Source organism: Orbicella franksi, chromosome 10, assembly GCF_964199315.1.
Source record: "Orbicella franksi chromosome 10, jaOrbFran1.1, whole genome shotgun sequence".
In the NCBI taxonomy this organism is placed as follows: domain Eukaryota; kingdom Metazoa; phylum Cnidaria; class Anthozoa; order Scleractinia; family Merulinidae; genus Orbicella; species Orbicella franksi.
The window spans coordinates 15044845-15066564 of NC_138154.1; the positions used below are offsets into that span (position 1 = coordinate 15044845).

The 21720-nt window shown below is 39.3% G+C and overlaps 1 protein-coding gene across 3 annotated transcripts; it reads left to right on the top strand.

Annotated features, from left to right (window-relative positions):
• The first annotated feature begins 7701 nt into the window (after window positions 1-7701).
• On the top strand, window positions 7702-21483 carry LOC145500355 (APOBEC1 complementation factor-like). Of its 3 annotated transcripts, none has more exons than XM_081479870.1 (9): window positions 7702-8544; window positions 9007-9175; window positions 13814-14030; window positions 14577-14775; window positions 16198-16287; window positions 17151-17249; window positions 17571-17698; window positions 17772-17864; window positions 18731-18864. In XM_081479870.1, exons 1-9 carry the CDS (start codon window positions 7795-7797, stop codon window positions 18768-18770), a joined length of 1785 nt encoding a protein of 594 aa, XP_081335996.1. In that variant the 5' UTR covers window positions 7702-7794; the 3' UTR covers window positions 18771-18864. The 3 variants fall into 3 exon arrangements, with proteins under 3 accessions (XP_081335996.1, XP_081335995.1, XP_081335994.1); XM_081479868.1 differs by having other exon boundaries at window positions 7717-8544; window positions 17571-17688; window positions 18731-21483; XM_081479869.1 differs by lacking the exon at window positions 16198-16287 and having other exon boundaries at window positions 7715-8544; window positions 17571-17688; window positions 18731-21483.
• The last annotated feature ends 237 nt before the right edge of the window (window positions 21484-21720 follow it).

Genomic DNA, 21720 nt, shown 5'->3' on the forward strand with positions numbered 1-21720 from the left:
TTTCCACGTGCTTTATTTCTGAAACAAAGTCGGTGACCCAAATTTTTTTTTGCATTTCTGACACAAGTAACTCATTATCTGACTGCAATAAAAATTTAAAACAATCTATCGACAGGAAAATTTTCGCGGGAACGTCCTTAAAACGTCAACCTTGATAAATCAACTCTGGCCCACTTTGAATAAAGCATGGTCAATAATTGTTGTAAAGAATGTATCGATAAATGCGATATAACGAGTGTTAGAATTATGTTGACAATAATCTGATTGAATTTTGTTCATTCTTTATGTTTCCCCACCAAGAGAAAACATTATTCCCGTAGAAAATTGGGAAAAAAAACAATAACTCAACATTGGCCTTAGCCAAGAGATTCTGATCATTATAGTCTGCGACTTGGCTAAGAGTTTTTGTTTCAGCATTATTCTCGGAGATAATCACATTAAAGCGAATGTTGTTAATGGCAATCTCAAGTTGACTTGTCATATTAGTTTCCTTTGTAAACACCTTTTCGGTTCAATTTAAAAGATTTTAAAGTTTGAGCAGCTGAGTAAGCATGTGATACGAAAGTTAAGTGAAGCACAGCTAGCTGAAGTATGTTGAGTGCCTGTCGGACAATGACACTAAAGACTGAATAAATAGAATTAGTTTTTCATCGGAAATGTTCAGTGTGTGATTCGGACGTCATTTTTTACTGTTTATTGAATTTTTATGAAATAGTATAAGCGTTGACGAAGAAACATCAAAAAAATAGGGAGAAAATTGATAAACCAAAACAAATGGAGTAACTAGGTCACACACGTGATTCAGTCTGATTTTAGTGTTCACCTCTATATATTTTTACAATTCTAAGTTGCCTTCATCTTCTCCATATCTTGTCCCATCCCTTCAATTCGGCTCTCTCGAATACATCTTACATTATAAGACATGTTTATATTGCTTAAAGCGTATGGGATCCTCCGCTGTACGTGTATGACGGTTTTTTGTAGATTGTAAGCCTGAAAAAGATATGGCTGAGTTTTTCTTTCGGGGGTGGAGAGGCAGGGGCGGCTGTAACACAGCCATGGAAGAATAAGGCACTACGCGCGCGGTAGAGTTTCCATATCGTGTTCAAACGTTTCTCTATATCTTGCTCGTGGTGGATGCTCGAAAGATTTCACATGATTGATTATGCTTCAAAGGCCGCACTATTTTCATTATCCTCACTGAAATTACTCAGGATGATATGACGATTTTACCCAAAGTTTAATTTCAGGGATAATTTTCATAAACTGTTTTGGTTTTTATGTGTCCTTGCCGAGAAACCCCTAAAAATGGACTTCCATTTAACCGTAGTGGTACGAACTCCTAAAGCATTTAAGGACGCTCGCGCGAAAATTTTCCAACATTGATTTTTTTCTGAGACTTTTACCAGTGTAAGATAATGAGTTAGTTACGTCAGAAATGTAAAAAAATGGGGGGTCACTGACTTCGTTTTGGAGAGAACATGCCCGGAAGAACACCCTAAATCTGAAAAAAATCGGGCTTCGTTAGCGAATAAGGCCACAGTGTCTGTAAGCCCCAAAATATTGCAATTAGATCTTTGAAGTGAAATGTTCTCTGCCAAATATTGTTTAAATGGACCTATTAAGTGAATTTAGTCAACTGGTGAGGTTCCTTAAAGAACAAGTTCGCATTTAGCGACCATAGTTTCACGCACGTTGCAGCCGCAAGATGGCAGGATACGATGTCCCGTGGGCCGAAATCTTGAAAATTTTTAACTTCCCACATTGGTTTTTTGTTCATTTTTGGACAATGTGGAGATAATTGTAAATAAAATCTGTTTCTGGAAAGAAAAGTAAGGGTCGCCGAACGTCCAAGATCATTAAATCCAGGTAAAGCTATAGCAATGGCCATCTGCCCTATTATTGATTTTATTACTTAGCGCGCGCTCTCATGCATGACGTGGCGTTGTGAGTTTGCGTGCGCAGTAAGGATGCGCAGAGGCAATTAGCACGAACGTCATTAAAATCCATCAGAAGCGAGATATGCCGACACAATGCGGTCATCATTAGATCATCATTGCCAGTGAACGAGGCTAGAAATCTAGGTCAGCTGTGGATCCGCACATTTATAAATGAAGCGGAAGTCAACAGGGAAGAGCTTAGACCCCACTGAACAGTTTTAATGAGATCTGTGGTCTTTCTTGTTCACTTCCCCGACTTTGTTCCACGCAGTTTCGTGAAACTCCACCGCACGAAATATCAGCATGAAACCGCCAGTACTTTGGCTACCCTGCAAGCTTGTCAGTCGAGTCAGACTTGACCTTCCCGTTTTCTGGGCCACCCAAGCAAAAATCGCTGATGGCGGCTAATTTTGGAGCGTGTATAAAATCCGTGTTTATGTTACTTATGTTACAGAGCGAGTGAGAGAGTAATAACATGGAATTTCCTGTCGAAGTCCCGTGACACTGCGTAATGAATTGCTGATTGAGTTCTCTGTCATCTGTTGGCATTTAAACTTGACCAAGAAGGACTTCTAACAGTCAGGTACCAATCACAAACATTAACAAATCAAAGTACCGTGTGATAAATTTAAGAAGCAATGAAATTGAAATGAAAACTACGTTTCTCTCCCTTTGATTAACTAATACTTTGTAGGAGAAATTCGCAGTTTAAAGGCAAACGTGTTTTCAACACTTGCACTCAGACAGTTGTTATAAAACGGAAAACCGTACATCCTGTAATTGAGCTCAACCATATTTTGTCTTGTCAGGAAAACCTTCCCTGCTTTTGCCCTGCTCAACTTGCAAAGGCCACATTTTTCCACCAGCTTCACAGCAAGACTGCTCACACTGGAAAAGCATACTTAACGTATTTGGCTAAACCAGTTGTAAAGATTACGGGTTGTCTCGAAGTGCTTCGAAGTCCCCTTAGTTCTTTTTTCCACTCTTCGCACTCGGGTTTTGAGCGTCGCAAACAATTTTTGCCCTCCGAGCTCGGTTTTCGTGAGTAAGTCTCAGATAAAGATTCAAGCTTTGACATCGTCAGTTTCTTCGTGCCCATGCTGTTTATAACTTCAACAGGCTTTCCTCACTCCCCATCAAATTTAAGTGGCAGAGCGTTCCTGGGACGGCGGCGATATAAGCATAAGCCTATGCATTTGCGCTCTTCTTATGCTTATGCTTATGCTTATGCCTATGCTTGTGTCGGTGTTATGTATACTTATGCCATCCATGTCTCTGCTGGACATCACTGCGACATGAGCATAAACATAAGAAGAACGCAGGCTTTTAATATTCTTATTCTTATGCTTATGTTGGGCCGTCGCCACAAGGGCATAAGCTTCTTTTATGGTTATGCTTACTAGTCGCTAGTGAGGACCGGGTTTTATAACAAGGACAGTCATTTTGAAAAACCTGTGTGAGAGAAACATTGAGTGATGAACTTATTTGAGTATTCTGTTCTTTCTATTGGGGTCAGAATTTGTCTTGTTTTGTTCATCCGACCCGTTGCTAAGAGACACAGCTGGGATTGCACGCGGAGACCTTTTTGGTACACTTCTCATCACTGTGCCTTGACTGTGCGAATCTCAGACCGAGGCATCATAAGTATTCGAGGGCCGAGGAGTCAAGTCTTTCCATTATTCTAGGGCTTTTTTTCCAAAATCTCTCTGGTTTCTAATTCTGTTGTTCCGATCATTTTTCTTCTTTTTTCCCCTTCTCGCAGCCAAAAAAACCAACACTTAAGTAAGAAGCCAAAGAATTAACGAAAACTCCGGGCGCGACTACACCAAAAATAAGTTATTAACAAAACATGACACCGGTTATCTTTTTTATCTTTATTGTTACACTAGAGTCATTTACCTTTAAGAGCTGGTGCTATTTTTGGAGGCCGCAAGACTTTGCACATTTTAATTAAAATTTCTATCTATCAGTATCTATGGACGTACAGCTTCGACGGACGACGAGAATTGGCTACCGCTAGTGCTCGCCAAAACGGACAGTTGTTTCCCGACTGATAACATATCTGTTGTTCTGGAAAAAAAAATGACATTGCAAAATAGAAGATCAATAAAGGGCGTGGTCCAATAGCTAGTCTACAGCTGCTAAATCGAAATCGTTGCCGACAGAATCTCTTTACCTCTTGGCTTTGGTTCTACATAAGGAATGCGAATTCCCAAAACTCTACAACTTAAAATTTATTATATCCGAAAGCTAAAATGCAGGAATGAATCTCAAAATCTTCCATGTGACCCAACAATAGTTTTCCATTACTATTAGCTTCTTATCGGTTTACCACTGTAGATTTACAGGTAAGCACAGAAAAAAACTCCTATCTGTGATTATGACAGCGCATATGACCACTGCAGTAGCCCGTGACCACCCTGTATAGTGCAGGCTCTGAAAGTGGATAGGACGTAACTATTTTTACAGCAACCTCGTATTGTAACAATCATGATTGAGTCGGTTGAATGGCGTGGCTTTAATGTATAACCAAACCATTTCAGGGAAGGAAACCGAACTCTTGGATTTCACTGCGATTTGACTATAAAAGCATGTAATCCCTTTCTCACAAAAGTAATCTCATTATATTTGAACAGGAACACAACGGCCTGAATTAATCACAGGCAACAGCAAGAAAGAGCAAGATTGTTCAGTGAGAGAAAGCGAGTAAACTCAGCTAAATGATGCGCTTTGTTCAGTGCACTCACTGTTGCATTAAACGTTTTTCTTCCTTTACAGTTGAGTCGTATTCCGTAGAATTGTTGGATCTTGTTAGGCCCAAGCTAATTTTGGACCAATTATTTTAGTTTTGTTTCATTGAGCTTTGATCTCAGTTCAGACTTGACCTTGGTAATGTGTGTCTTTTCACTACCTCTTTCAACACCTCACTCTGTGTTGCCCATCAACACTCGGAATCAACTGACGTGTTACGTAACTCGTGTGAGTTGCACTGAGTTCTTGTCTAGTGACTATTCTCTTTTGCTCTAATGTCCGACATTGACATGTTTCTCTATAAACAAACTCAATAAACAGGTTACACCTCGCAACTCCCCCGGCGTCACTGAGAAATTCAAAGTTCAGATTGGAGAATAGCTGATTTAAAGACTAACATAGCTCCAAACCCATTCCTTTTCGTTGTATATATTCATATATTTTTTTGTATTTATATCGATATAGGAATTACATCCACCGGTGAATTTGGTTTTTATATTATATTTCTTAAATTGTGTCCGAGTATAAGCCTGAAAGCAATGTAACAAGGAGAAACCTGTTACTAAATTGAATGAAAATCTTCCCTTGTTGATAACACCTGTCAAATACGCGTGTGACAATTCTCTTCAGGAGATTAAAAAACTTTAAAAGCGACAAGCGATTATGCAGTGTGAAGCTCACGCAGTTGAGGATAAGACAATGACATAAATGAACTAGTTCACCAGAGTTGAGAAGCCATTTAACCTGAGCGAATGGTGTGGACGAAATTTAGGGCAAACAAGTGAAGAAATTATCTGGACGGAAGCAATTTATCATTGGTTCTGTTTCCTACACTTTTTAGCTTCCTGAAGAAAAAATTGAAATTGTCCAACTCATAACTAAGGGCACCATAGGAACAATGGAAGAATTTGTCACTTAAATGCTATTTATTTTTGCCTTTTCGGCTAAAGTTACAATCCAAAGACTGAGCGGTTTCAGTCCTTAAAGTAGGGCGCAGTGTCACAGAGCCATTGGTAGTCATTGACCAGTACATGTAAACTCTATCCCTTTGAGTCGCTTTTTAATTGCAAGTAATTTTAGTTATGTTAAGATGGAGAGTACGGTTGGACATCCATTCTGTCCAAAGCGATAGCAGTTTACAATCTTCTTAGAGTTGAGGAATTAGGGCAAAGATAAAGAGCATCATCGGATGGTAGACATGGTACTGATGTCTGTTTAGAAGTCGAAAGATTTAGGAGTCGGAAAAAATTCAGTCGTTCTAGTGAAATCAGCTCTACATTTCGCGAATAAATGATCAATCGGTAGTCACTGTTTCAAAGTCTCGGCCTGACTTGCAGTTTCATGCTTTCAAACTGAATATTAAGTGTAACAAAAGCTTAAAACACTAAGTTAATTCTCCTTTTGTCAGCAATTGATAAACTGACAACCAACCGCTGCGACTGAGTATGTTCGAAGACTACAAATACAAAATTTTGATTCTTCCGAATATATCATGGGTGAAGTTATTTCCTAATTGGAAAAGTCAAAGTTTCGTATTTCTTGCGTCCCCTGCAAGCACCCTTATCACTTACATGCACGCGAGTTTTTAGTCATTCGGATTTTTCGCAGTTCTACGAATGCCCATGACGGTGGCAATGTCCATAACCTTACTAATTTAGCCACATGCAACAGAGCCGGAAAGTCCTTTGTTTAATTTATTGATTAAAGCCACTGAAAATTAGCTGTAAATAACTTATAAAGTGTGGGCACCGAGTTTATGGACTTTATTTTATCGTTTATAAATGCCGGCAGAACATCAAGTTTGTTTCGCGAAGCGAGAAATTTGTTTCGCAACGTTCCCCTGATTGTGAAAAAATCTTGCTCGTAACGCTCTCCTTACTCACAATTAAGAATTTGATTAGATTTTTATAGTCATCAGAAACTTGATGCTCGCCTTAATGGGTTAAGTGGCTCGAATCATTTGGTATAGACGAGAAAATGTGATTTTTCTCCCTTGTCATTTTTGTCGTATCGTTGTTCCCGTACGAAAAGCAATCGAAAAAACACTGGGAAAAAATGTACTGGTTCATTGATCACCAGAAAGGTTACATTCTCTAGGATTATTTCGCGTTAATCGTAATTTTTAAAGCCACTTTTAATTAATCGCAAACTTGAGATGTTTGCTCGTTTAAAACACATTAATTAGCAGTAAAAATAATTAATGTTCTGTTATTTCAGTGCGTTTGTTTGTGATAAAAAACGCTGCTCTTGTTCAAAAAACTTTTGCTTCAGCTTCTTTGTGTTTCTATGAACTGCACTTTCGTACGAGCTAAACTACTCCAATTTCACAAAATTTAATCTACTCTTGTGGGCGGGTGTAAATCATTCAACACCTGTCTTTTTTGGTCAAAGGGCACATCACATACACTGCACACATGCCCGAGCGTATCACTAGCAGAAATAGAACGTTCATCGACCTCCATGTTGTTTCAGCGTTTGTAGACAATGTTCGACTTTCTGAAAGGAAATGAGTTGAGGAGGGCAAGCTTTAAGCTCTAATTTCACGGAAGTTGTGCGGTTTTATGGGAAACCCTGATTTGTCACGTCTAATATATGACTTCACAGTTATCACGAGTTGCTTCGAACACGTTTGAACGCGAAAACAGAAGGTCATCGCAAAATAATAGTGGCTGAACCCGTAGGTCTCAAGATTTTAAGAAGAATAAACAATAGTGGGACGAAATGCGGTGTTAGCTGAAAGAAAACAACGTTTGTTTGTTCTTCGTGGCTTGAAAAATCTTGCCCTCCACACGCACCAGATTGCCTCTGTGAATCTCGAAGCTTAACACGCTGACCAAATATTTCTAAGCCTCAGTAAACTAGGCGAATTCAAACAGTCGCCAGTTAACACTCATTGCGTTGGACCCGCGCGCAATCTTTCGAACAAACAAATAAAAATAGCCTGTGTAATAACAAAATTACATTACATTTAGTTTATAAAGAGATCTGCGTCGCCATTGGTTGGCTGTTGATGGGGTCGCACACTGCCTGTCAGCTCTCACGTGACGTGAGTCGTATTTAGCCAGAGCGCTTGCGTATATCAACCAGTTCTTTGCTCCACGTGATGACGATAAACCAGCTCGCTACTCGGAGCTCTCGACAGATGGGAGAAGAAATGGCGACCAAGCTCGAAGAGGGCTCCGATAGAGGCACAGATGGGGTTGCCGGAACTCCCAAAGAAGCGGCTCTGCGAGAGCTGATGGAGAGAACGAAATACCCGATACGGCAGTTTAATGGACAACGGAGATATGGGCCTCCACCGAGCTGGGACGCGCCTCCTCCTCCACGTGGATGTGAAGTTTTCGTAGGCAAAGTTCCTCGAGATTTGTATGAGGACGAATTGGTCCCTGTATTTGAGTCGTTAGGCGAAATCTACGAAGTTCGGCTAATGATGGATTTCAACGGACAAAATCGCGGCTACGCGTTCGTTGTTTACACAAATAAGGAAGACGCCAAAAAGAGTGTCAAGACACTGAACAATTACGAAATTCGTAAGGGAAAATGTATCGGCGTTTGTAGTTCGGTCGATAACTGCCGCCTGTTTGTAGGAGGCATTCCCAAGAAAGTTAAGAAGGACGAAATCATGAATGAGATGATCAAAGTCACAGACAACGTTGTGGATGTAATTGTTTACCCTTCGGCGCAGGACAAGACGAAGAACCGAGGCTTTGCGTTCGTGGAGTACAGCTCACATCGCGACGCTGCGATGGCTAGAAGAAAACTCATGACGGGTAAAATACAGCTATGGGGACATCAGATCGCTGTCGACTGGGCTGAACCGGAGCAAGAAGTGGATGAAGAAATAATGGATCAGGTTTGGAATTTTTTTTTATTTACAACGAAGTTACATCGTTACCCAATGTTGCCCCTCCCCCAATCTTCGCTTCTCGAAGGGTGCTGCGATATCTCCGCTCTTGAGGTTTCGTTTCTAGCGATTAATTTTAGTTTATAAACTCAGCATTTGTTTAGAGTTAAATACTGCAGTAGTTTAGACTAAAACAGTCGGTGCTTTTTTATGCTTGGTTTGAGCGCTGTAGAGAAGTTTATTTGTTGATGTCGTGTTAGCCTTGTTCCTTTGTTCAACGGGGCTTGTCTTTGTCGTTGTTAAGTATTAGGTTTTTATTGAAGTAATTAGTTACTCTGTGTAGTCTTTTGTCGTTTTCACGGCGATTATGTCGGGAACACGATTCGATGCAAAGCCATAAGCGGCCGGGATACATCAATGGAACCGCAAGGTATCGATTTAATTCTTTTCCACTTTCGCTTTGTTTTTAAGGTGAAAGTTCTCTACGCCCGAAATCTTTTATTAAGCACCTCGGAAGAAACGATAGAACAAGTCTTCAGCAAATTTGGGGAGGTAGAAAGAGTGAAGAAGATCAAAGATTACAGCTTCATCCACTTTCGAACGAAAGAACAAGCCAGGGCAGCCCTAGAGGCCATGAATGGTAATAAAACTTTCATGTTTATGTTTTGTGAATCGATAACTTTTCCAACAGGTACGGGGAGGGTTTGTTGAAGCCTGTCAATGCATTCCCCGTGGTCGGTCAACGTAAACCCGCTTCCTTTCTGTGTACCAGAATCAATTGTTTTCTATTTTCCATTGTTAGGTTTAATGGCAAATTTCACACTTGATTTGCCAACTTTTGTTTGGCGGGTGCTGTGAAAAAATTTCCCGGGGGATCGATTTGTGAAGCGGCTTCCAGTGTTTTGTTTCGAACAAGCCGTGATCTCTCAGTCGCTTCCTGTAACATTTCTCAGAAAGAAAACATGTTCAAGGGTATCTTATTGAGATTTTAAATGTCAGGCTGAAACCTCTCACTTATCTGTTAGCAGTTTGAAGTTTTTTTTTTTAAGTTCTCGTGTATTTTTTCTTCATAACAGTTACCGTAGTGATTTGAAATCGAACCCTCTAGAGTCGAGCGTGCCTGTGTTTATATTTTTGCGTCATTTGATACAAATGTTATTTCTAACTGGAGGTCCAAAATTTCGATCTTTCCGCGCCGTGTTACCGCTTCGGAGAAAAGTGTAATCCAGATTTGTTGCTTTACACCTCTCCCAACGTGCGAAAACGCGTTGCTAAAACGAAGTAACGTTAAGATTCTTTTGCCGACTTCAAGACTTCCACCGGCTTTCTGCGGGATCTCAGTGCATTTTATAATTTCTTTTTATAATGAAACGCAATCAAAGAAAACTTGTTATAGTTGTCACGTTTATCATATGTCTTTTTTGGACTCGGAATGTTTCCATTTGTTTCTTGGCGACAGCACTGAGCTTTAAAATTTAAGCTCAACTCAAACTTAAAATTACCGGAAGCGTGTTAGTCACAAGAGCTTCTACGTAACTATATCTGAGCAGCTATTAATAGCTCCCTTGTCGTTGTCGCGCACAGTTCTTTTAATTGACGCTCATATTTTTGCCATATTTAACCTTGCCGTTTAGAACATTAGGTTTTACTGTTAGGAGTTCTCATCACACTCCTTGCTGTGTAACTTTTCTCGTGATTTCCTGGACACAGTGTTAAAATTGTGTTTTTTTTTTAAAAGAAAGATCGCATCATACCCTTTTAAAATAAGTGGAAAATGTTGAACATTTCTTATGGTGGGTTGCACTGCAAGAGTTCAAATTTTAACCACATCCCTAAAGGAGCAAAACTAATTTATAACGTTTAGTTATTTTTCTGGTACCAGATATTCTGTTAGTAACCATTTTTTATGAGCATTTTTACACTGGCCTTTTTAAGCATTCACAAAATTTGCAGTGCTTGGCTTCAAGAAGACCAATTTTGTGAAAAACTGTTTGCAGATGAATACCATTAACCTTGAAAATTTTTAAACTCTGGAGTATTTACTGTTTTAGACTGCCAGTGATTTGCAAAAAGGAAATTACTCTTTGTATTGTTCATGAAGCCTATTTTAGTTCCAGACTCAAAACGTGCAGTTCCAGAAAATATCCATACCTCTCCGCAGAAGGCATCTAGAAATTCCAATTATTAAGCTTCGGACATTTCTTTAAATTTTTGGTCTTACAGAATTACCCCTCCCCCCCACTCCCCAGGAAATTCCAATTCCTTCTGTTGGGGAGTATGGAAATTTTCTGGAAAGTCCGTACATAGAAATTCTCCCTATTACCATCAATATATTTCTTTATATTAATTGTGAAAATATAGTGGTACGTTAACTCAGTATGTTTTAGTTGATCATTATAGTTATTCTTGTCACCTTTAAATTGGCAAAAGTGCAAAAGTGCAAAGAAGTTATGACTCGTGATAATTTTTTATTTTTTGAATAACTCCATTTTGTCAAGCAGAAAATTAACTCAGCATTTTATAAGATATGGCTTTTATATACTTCCATCATTTACTCTAGACCAGACTTAAAGAGTCATCGATGATTTTTTTTTTCCAGTTAAAATGTACTGGTGATTGGTAGATTGTTGTTTCTTTCGCTCAGGGGTGTAGCCAAGGAAAGGGTTAAGTTTTTGACTTGCAGTCCCCTCCGTCTAGTAGGGAAAAATGGTTTCTGCTGGATAATTTGGACAAACTGAGAAAATTACAGTTAGTATGATGCGATGAAGTAAAGGGTGATCACTCGGGGCTCTCACTAAGGGGCGTAACCTGTAACTCCTGTTACGGCTGAGTATGCATGATTTTCCCTTGATGCGACAGGTGAAATTGCCTGTTGTTGAAAGAATTCAACCACAAAGTAACTAGTATGCTACGGGTGTGGAGAGCGAGACTACAGGTGACTCAATGACAGCCATGGCACTAATGTTATTGCTTTATCCTAGAGTTGGTTTGGGCTTTTGAACCACTTTACTTGGACACACATGGCGAAGGGCAATTTCAATCATGTTTGGTTACCAAACTGGTGGTGTTGTTTTAAGGTTTACCAACTTTTATGGAATCTGGTTTTGTTCATGACAAGGGTGCAGTCCCCCTGGGGTGCTCATGAGTTGAACAGGAAGAGCACACTCAAATGATGTACTTTTTTGATCTGGAGTTGTGCTAAAGGGAAGGGAATTCATGAGCTGAAATGTTGGAAAGGGTAGTTAAAACTGCCATTCAGTTATTCAAATGGCCCTTTCAAAAAATCTTGAACAAACTCACCTTATAGCTGAGTCATCAAGGTATTTTGAGGGGTTTCTCATTGCATTGTGCGTACTGTAGATATGTGAAAGGCTACCTTTTCTGGCCAAAATTGTATAGAATTTAGGTTAATGGTTTGGATCTTGAGGCTTAAAACAAGGTCAGGTACCTGCAGATACTCTAGTTATATCTCAGTTTTAACTTTGAGACAGTGTTAGAATATTGCAGAAAAGAGGTTAAGCATTTGATCAGCACTCATTTCCCCCTTGTAATATCAGTATATTTTCAAGCGGACGTGTGATCAGCTTTCAGAAAATCAGCAGCCACAGGATATCGTTTTGTCATATTCTGAACTGAACAGTTAATTATCCTTATGTAAACTGCCTCAAGTGTGACTCATAATCACTTCTAGTCAACATTTGATTACCCGAGTTTGAAGTTTACAAATTTGATTGTCCTGATTTCTTGTATGAGCGAGGAGCACAAATAGAGTTTTTCTTTGTTGGAGCACTCTGCATTTTATTTTAGCAAGTACTCTCGAGGAGTTCTCCGACTTAATGTTTCTAAGAAAAATTAAATGACAAAGAGACTTGACTCAAACTTGTTAACAATAGATAAAGCAAAGTAGATTTGAGCACAAATGTGTTGAAAATGAATTTATTTCGTCAGGGAAACTTCATCATTTTGTGGAAAAGTGAGGGAAGGTGGAAGCGACATCTATGGCAACCACAGGAATGCAGGCCACAAAAATTATGAAAAGTTCTAATCAATCAGGGGAAATTGTTTGATATTAAAACAAATTCTCCCTACCGGTACTACAAGGAATGTATAAAGACTAGTAAGGAGAACATACTTAGTGGTTGACAGTTGATGCATCATCAAATTATCCCAACTGGTACTTTGAGACACGTCTGAAGACCAACAAAGAGAATTATGGCAGTGCAAGGTTTTTTTGGTTCATAAAAGTTTTCCTAAACAGAACACTTCTCTTTCCATCAGTGCTTATTTTGTGAGAGTAGTGCCAACATCTATGGCTTTCTCTACAATGTTATCTGTACAGAGTGATAAAATAGTGTTTGGGAATAAACAGAATATGGTATGAACCATGAAAAAGGAACAGCCTAGACATGATTAATGCTAGGCCAATTTTGATTTTTCTGCAAGTTAAGAATGATATGTCAAGAAAATAAAAAAATACTGGAATGTTTGCTGAAAAAAGTTCACAATATACACAGTGATTTCTTTCTGAGCTTGTTAAAGTTGTTAAGCTATGTTAGACTGGAAAAGGCTCCAAGTCTTAGTAGAAAATGTCGGAATGTTGGAGATGTAACAGTCATAAAGCCTCTGTATTCCCAGTTATGTATTGTATGTCTTTAATGCATTGAATGACAGCACTAATCAAGTCTTATTCCATTTCTGTGAGGTTATTCTCCACCACCTATAAACTTCAAGTAACTGATCATCTTTGGAAAAGTATTTTGAAGCTTACCAAATGCACTTAAGAACTATGTCTGGGTATTTTCTGTTTGATTGACTTTTTTCTGATGTATAGAGTGACCTTCAAATCAATGAACCCTCAATATGTAAGATAACTAAAGTAAACAACAACAGCAAAAACCCTGTGTCTAAACACCATTTGTTTTAAAGCAACAGGTTTGCTTGTGAGGTTGTGTATCTAGCGAAAAGTTTAAGAAAAACAGAAATATGTACAGTAATGATGATAATCATGTTATGTATTCATTCACATTAATAAAACTTTGAAATATATGTATAGTAAAAATAATGAAAAAGCACTTAAAAGTAGCAAAGGCAACTAAGAATGGAAAAGATTGAGACAGATGACAAACTAGAAAAAACTAAGGCCATTCAAGATGCCTTATTCACACTATAGTCCTAAGGCAAGTGTCAGAAAATACATGAAACATGGCAGAAGACTTTCCGGTTACTTGGAGCCCTGTGTCTAAAAGCCTTCTCACAACTCCAATCAACCTTTTTCCAGGCAAAGAAGTTGACGGCAATGAAATTGAAGTAACTCTTGCCAAGCCTGTGGACAAAGACCATCGCCAAGCCAAAGCGGCAGCCAAAGCTGTGATGGGTGCGACGACATACCCCAGCTTCACACCATACGAGTACCCCTCAAACACTGCTGCTTATGGCTTCCCAACATACAGCAGTCAGTACTTCATGTATGGTGCTCCAATGACTGCTGGAATGGGGTGAGAATTCCAAGAGAAATTTTTGTTTATGTTTGCTAGAGCTCTATTTTTAATATTATTGTTGACTACTGCTTGAGGAAAGGAGCCTATGCTAATCTATGGATCAAGTCTGGGTTAAGGCCCTCATGGGGACATTGCATTGTGTTCTTAGGCAAGACACTACTCTCACAGTGCCACATAATGTGTGGGGGGAGGGGTTAACCCTGCAATGGACTAGCATCCCATCCAGGGGGGGGTTGAAATACTCCTAGTTGTTTCATGCTAAAGAAACCAGAAATAAGTGCCAACCTGATGGGCCACTTGGCTTGTATGTAGACTTTACTTTTAATTACCTTTACAGTGGAATCCTGATTTCTCGAACCCTGATTTTTTTGAAACTCCTGATAACTCAAACCAAAAGTGATGTCCCCTCCTCAGTCGTACACTTAATTTTACCCTCGATTTCTAAAACTAACTGATCTTTCGAACCAATTTTCATTTCCCCAGTAGGTTCGAAAAATCGGGACTCCACTGTATATTCTTATGTTTGTGAATATTTTTTGTCAGAGGTGTGAGGCCTCCTTTTGGAATGGTGCGTACAAGAGGGCGAGGACGGTCTGCTGCTGGGAGCAGGGCAGCAGGAAATAAGGGAATGTATTTACCTGCACCAGGTGGTTATCCTTTCAATGGCTTCAGAGGCTACTACCCTGCAGTGCGAGCTGGCTGGTATGGAGATGGGTATGGCAAGAGAGGAGGCAGACAGGAGGTATGCTAGCTATTAAATCATTAACATCACTGCCAGGCAGTTGGGTGAGAGGGTAAACATAATAATAATAATGTTATAGGTGACTCATGCAGGGCTTAAAAAAAGTGCTGTCCGGTCGTCCTGGACTAGTAGATTCTCCTTCTGGGCAATTAAATTTCACTCTCACTTACCGTCACTTGCCCGTTAGGCAAGGGACCAGGCAAGTCATGTGCCAACTAAATGATTAAAAGAGCAAACCAAGACTTGCCCAGGGCAAGCAAAATTTTAGAGCTGCTTATCCCAAGAGCAAGCTGGGAGTTGTTTTTTTTAGTCTTGCTCATGGTATCTAAGCTTCACCCATCAATAAGAGAGTTTTGTTTAGTCTCACTGTTGAAAAATTTTGTAGAACTAATTGCTTATTTTGTTGAAATACACTGGTCTAACCCTTGGTAATTTTTCCTAGATAGGGCAAAATAGCCGGCACTCTGTAACTCTTATAAGTTAAAGGAAACATCTTGCGAGATACAATACTGAAAAACATTTTGAAAAAAGCAATGCGAAGTTTTTCTGTCAATTAGTGTAATTATTTTCCTTGCTTTTCTACCTGAAATGTATGTCACAGTTTTTTGGCATCCATAGATCAATGATCTTGCAAAAACAGGCTTAAGTAAGGTTACTGTTGACCTTCATGGGTGAAGTTTGTCAGTGTGGAATGTCTGTAATTAACATGGCAAGAGCTCTCTACCAAGGTCATTTTGTGGAAAGTTATCTGATTCTTGGAAAAACTATTTAATTTTTTTATACAAAATGTGTATGAACTCTGGTGCTCCACCTAAAACTGTTAAAAGGCTTGAAACTGAACACCAGAGTAGGTACTTTACTGGAATTGTCTCCCTGTAACAGTTTTTTTTATTTCGTTGTATAATATTCACTCGTAGTAGCATTTGTTGTTGCACAATGATAGCTCAGCTCCGTAATCTTAAAGAATGTTCTGTTCTGGGTACTTGATATAACATCTGGCTGTAGTTCCTTGTTCTGTTCCTCTGATGCAGGCAAACTTTCTTTTGCAAGTCATGTTGAGTGTTTACAATTTCCATTGCACAGAATTTTGCAGTAGGCCATAATGCAGAATTTGAACTGAAAAGAAATGACTGGCAGTGAAATGCATTTTTTTGACAGCATTTACTAGAAATCTTTTAACTTTTTTTACTGAACAACTTCAGAGGAATTTTTGCACAATTTCTTACTGTACTGATGTATCCAATCTCTCGTCTCAAATTACACCCCTCTCCTAAATTTCAACTGGTTCATTTTTAAGATTGCACCAGTTTCCTTGTCAAAGGTCTACAGTAACCTTGAATAAAGAAAAGGAACAACAAGTGCAGCAAGTTTAAACTAGCTTCAGGTTTAAAATTAGTCTTTTGATTTCGCTTGTTACCATAGGAACGCATGTTTGATCTGGTGCCGGGAATGGAGTTGACACCCACTAATCCCATGACTTTGAAGCCACATGCCCTCAAATCACCAGCACAGGTGGGATTGCTATCCTTCTTTTTTGTTTTTGACTTCTGCAGTGCATCCAAATGAAAAAGAATAGGGAGCAAAAGAAATGGCGAGCGCTGTTTGGGGACGTGAAAGTACTTTTTTGAAGGGCGAAAATTGAGAGTAGAAGTTTATTTTAAGGCTTTTTGTAGTATTGTCTTTGCTAGTGAACAGTGAGACATCTACACACAATCCACTCATCCTTCGTCATTTGTAAACAAAGGTACACAAACAAGTAACAGCCTTTCAGTCACATTACATTTATTTCAATGCTGTTGCATGATCAGAATGGATTTTTTTGGGTCAAATCTAAGTCATGTAGACATGGAAGAGAGATCCATTTTATTTTTTGCACTCAGAGATAGTGAATTAATTTTGATGGTGCTGGCTCACTGGGTGAATAACCTTGGAAAGTGTACAAACTTTTAAGGGCCCTAGTCAGCCTCTGCCATTTTCGATGCCATCAAAATTATTGATATTGCACGGTGAAGCGTAGTCTTATTGCTTTACTGTAAGTTGTGTTCCTGAAAGTATGTTAAGTTATCTTAAGTAGTTTCACAGTGATTTCCTTTGTTTCAACATGCTCCAAATATAATAGCCAAACTCTCGCATGTAAACAAAAACAAAGGTGTGGCTGACTAGAGTCCTTTAAGTGCTCAAGGGGATCAAGACTTGCCTTGGCAAGTTGGCATGTGTGAGTGTTATTTCCATTCCTGGGCTGAACAAACAGAACCTGTGAAGGTAAACAGTAACCTTCAATAAATATAGCAAGCTCCCACAAGACTCTATCCAGTTTTCAATTGTCACTATGCTGTAAGTGCTTAATAGTGTCAATTTATTGTGTACCAACTTAGGTTCTAGAGGATGTCTGCCAAAAGAACCAGTGGGGTAGTCCAGTTTACACACTGCACAGTACGGTGGGCCCTCAAGATATTCAGCTGTTTCTTCACAAGGTTAGAAAATGTTTTGTGTTGAGAATAGTACAGTACCTCACCAAAGCTAGTTACCAATCAACATTACCTTTGAATTTGCATGTAACAGCTAAAACGTGTATGACATGTGGTCAGATGCATGTAAATAATGCAATAGGGATCTGTAAAATCAGAATGTATGTTTCAGTTTGCCAAAAGTAGATTGTAAACTGAGACAAAATAGTGTCTACCTAGATAATTGTTAGTGATTATTTCAATGTTCAAACACAAGCAAAACAACTTTTGTCATGTTGATTCAAGTGATCTCAAGTGATGGAAATCCTTTGTTGATTTCTTTTCAAGGTATCCATTCCTGGACTAGCCACCCAGTACCAGCCTCCCAAACTTTGTCGCACCGTGGATGAAGCCAAGAGTTATGCTGCAGAATACACACTTCAGCAGCTTGGTGTGCCAATAGAGGGTACGTCTAGGTAATAAATACAAGATTCCCAGCCAATCAAAATTGAGAGCTCCTGTGCTAATTTTTACGACATTGTGTTTCAGTGGTGACTACAACAGCAGCAACGGATATGCCCCCAACTACTGGCACGCCGGTCCCGTCTACGGCAACCTATGCAGCCCGCCCTTTACCCCCAGGTTTGTACCTAATTAAGTGTTTATGTCCTTTGCTGTCTAAAACATGCGAGTTCTGGGCAATTGCCAGTGAACAGTCTGTTCACTTTAGAAAGAGGCTGAGGTAACTTAGAACCCAATACAGGTAATAGACATTTGATGATTTGTTTTTGTGGCACAAACAAATGTACAAATGCAAATGCATACAAGAATGGTTTGACAGAAGTTATTTAGAATAATTATTATGGCTGGCTTCTATGCTGCAGTTAACATGAATTAGAAAACAGTCCTAAGAAAATATGTGCACTGATTGGTTAAAAATCATGTTTCTATAACTGGATACAAACACAGAACTAGCATGAGCTGTTGACGTAATGATGGCACGAGCAAAGAGAATGTGCATTTTGATTATCAAAGTTAACAAGTTGTTTTCCTTTTTTTTGTTGCGCTGTGTACTAAAAGAAATAGAAAACATGTTCTCCATGTTTCTATTGAGTTATAGAAACACTCATGAAAGTTTGGGAGAACTTGAAAAAACTGTGGAAACACTCGCCTACAGCTCGTGTTCCCACAGCAGTTCTCATTCTCCCAAACTTTCACTCGTCTGAAATCATGGCAGGTTACCCTCAATTTTAGTTCCTGCGAGGAGAGAAGCACTGTGGAGTGCCTTGACCCCAGCCAGCAGTTGAACTCGAACTCCTTAATCTGGAGCTAGCATGCCTTATAATTTGCCAACTCTGTCTTTTACTGTCTTGGCCATTGGTCTTGTATTATTGTTAATAAAGCAATACTGGGAATATATTAGAGTACACCCTGGTCTTGACAGCAAGGCAAGTCAGTTCATGAATGAAAGCTCACTAAGATTTAACGTTTTTTCCTTTTTTTAACAGGGGCCTACAGCCTACCGAATTCTGGCCGTCCAATCAGTAGTGGAGATGCTGGCTCTTACCCGTCTGGCTATGTACCTATCAGCAATGCTCCTAGCAGTGTAGCGCCTGCTGCAGTGGTGGCCAAACTGCAAGGTTCGTGGCCAGGAGGGGTACCACCCAATCAAGATGGAGGAATGTACGGCAATTATGATGGCTACCCTGCCAGTGAGCAGGCAGGTTATCCACAGAACATGTATCAGCAGTATTAGGTGCTCAAAAAATTCTAAAGACAAATAATCACAGATATGTTGTTGGCAGGCAAGGCAAGCAGATGCCTTCTTAAGAGAGAGATTTAGAAAAAAAAGTGATGACAGCATTGCTTAATGTTTTGTCCTTCTTGCACCATGGGTACAACGTTTGGCAAAGGTTATTCTTTAGTTGTTGGTGGATCTCAGAAGTGTCGTCCTGTGTTTTCCTTGTGACCCAGACATACTTTGTGTTTTGTCTTAAATTGAATGGGATTGGGGTGGTGGCAGATTATTGTTCTGTGAACAATGTGTATGTTTTAATGTCTCATTATGCTCTAGAGTAGTAGAATTTTAAGAAAGGGTTGTGTTCTAAGTATGTCATTTTTTTTGTGCTGGTTGATCTGATCTTTTTTTTTTTTGCTGGTGAATTACTACATGTATGTCTGAATCAAATTGACGCTGTGTGTTACAAGCAGCCACAGCTTTGGTATCCCTTCCTTGATTGTGTTAAGACCAGCTTGATAATCTGTTTTTAAAAGAAAATGATTTTTTTGCCAGTGCTTTAATCGTAATGGTTTTACAGGAATTTGAGAAGAATTTCTAAGGGTCAAACAAAACATATTTCAATATTATAAATTTATTCATACTTGCATCCTTTTCGCTATTTTATTGTCTTTATTTCCATATCCATTTTAAGTCGCCCAGAACAGAGAGAGAGAGAAAGAGAAACCAGAGTTTTAGTTTATATTTTTGTTAGAGAAACTCAGATATTTATAGACAAACAAGGCTCGTTGTTGGTCTTATGTTATATGGAACTGAAAATGCTTAAGAACTGGACAGGTGTAAATACTAAAAATATACTGCCCTTGAGGTGTTTTAAACACAATCGTGTTTCATACTGCAAGGTTTTGTGCAAGCGTTCTTGTCCAAATAAATCCAGTTTAGCCTTCATTGAAGAAGAAGTGAGGTGTTTGATGTAATTGTTGGAAATCACCGAGCAGTGAGAATTTGATTTGAATTACAATGGCGGACAGCACTCTTGCACAATTCTGTGCAATTATTTCACAGCGCGTCGTTCATCCGAGCACTTTGTATATTTTCATTGCAGGAAGTCCCTTGCAATTGTCATTTCGTGTACAGTTCAAAGCTCTTTAAAAAATATGAAATAGTTCTTTTATAAAATTGCTTGGAGTTTGTTTGATTCTGAGCAAGGGGCTTTAAGAACGGCTCTGGAATAATACTCTTTTCGTTAAGTGTTTGGATGCCAGTGAATTAGAGAAAATAAAAAACTCGTCTCTCGTTGCTTATAACAGAAAGATTATCAGAGCAGTAAGAACTTGAAAATCAAATCTCTACTAAAATATTTCGTCAAGCCGTTCTTTAAGCCCCTTGTCAAACGAGACAGCAAGGTTCCTTTCTGGTGTCAATTCACCTTTTTTTATAGGTTGTTCAGTCTAATACCACTGTAAACCATGACAAACCAAATCCCCGGGGAGACTCGCATATAAAAAGCACGGAGGCGCTCGTTGGAAATTTTGAAAAGGACCCCTAAGAAGTACCAAGATCCTGTTTTGTGGGCGCGGCTTGAAATTATTTTCACCAATTCTAAAGTAACACATCTCCTGTCATATTTTTTTCAGCTCAATACCCTAACAGTACCGAAAAAGCCTCCACTGTGGACCTTTTGAGGCTGAACACTCTAAAAGAGATAACAAAACTACTTTTTTACCCCTGAAAAGTACGACGAGCACCCCCCGTGCTTTTTATCAGGGAGTCCACCCTGGACCAAATCACCAGATCGGAAACGGAGTGAGTCGGGAAATCTTTAAAATCTCCATTTCACGCGCCGAATTTGAGTTCCATTGAAAATGCCAACACAGAGAGACAAGTCTATTTACAATTTACCAAGAAACATACAAACGGTGCCAATTCACAGAGCCTGATTTTAGAGGAACATAGCGTAGGACAGTCAAATGTGCGTTTATTACATGAATTAGGTGATATAATGGTTAATTGTTATGAGTTACTGTTAGAAAATCGAGAGGGATAGAGAGAAGCGTACCTGAAGGGACGGAGCCGAAACTTGCCAACTTTTTCCAGACAATTTTTTCGGGCGTTTTATGTTTTCTTTTTCAGTGGCTTTTGCTTTTCAAACTTCAGGGTGTTTTTTTTTTTAAAACGTGAAGGAATTTTTAGGCTAAAATATCCTTTGTTCTTTATCAAATTAAGAATACATGTAAAGCTGCCTTGTTGTCAAGTTACAATGCGCGAGTTTTCGCTCTGCCTTGATGAGTACGAATTTAAGGGGGGAATTACAAAGAGAATGGTCAGATAACAAATGAAAGCGACATTGAGACGGTTGCATGGCTTAAGCCCTAACCATTTGTTGTCTGTTCACGGGGTTGGTAAGGTGAATAAATAAACAAATAAATATAAATTTAGTGTAATCATCATGAAGCAAATATCGGTACAATGAGCCACCAATAAAATCCCACAATGGTACCGGCTTTGGGCTATATGTCATGATAAGCTATCATTGCGTGACGTTTTAAGAACGCTCTTGGGACTCGTCACGCAATCTTCTTCCCCGCGAGCCCTAAGAGTGTCTGCGCACGAGACTACCCTTGTCCCAGAGGTTTTCTTTCTTCTTTCTGCTCTCGAGACGTCGTTTTCTTGCTCGTCGTTTCGTGTGTCGCCTTTTGCGGCTCACATTTGATCGAGGAATAGAGAAGAAAGGAGTTTTGGAAGCAGGGTACACGACGG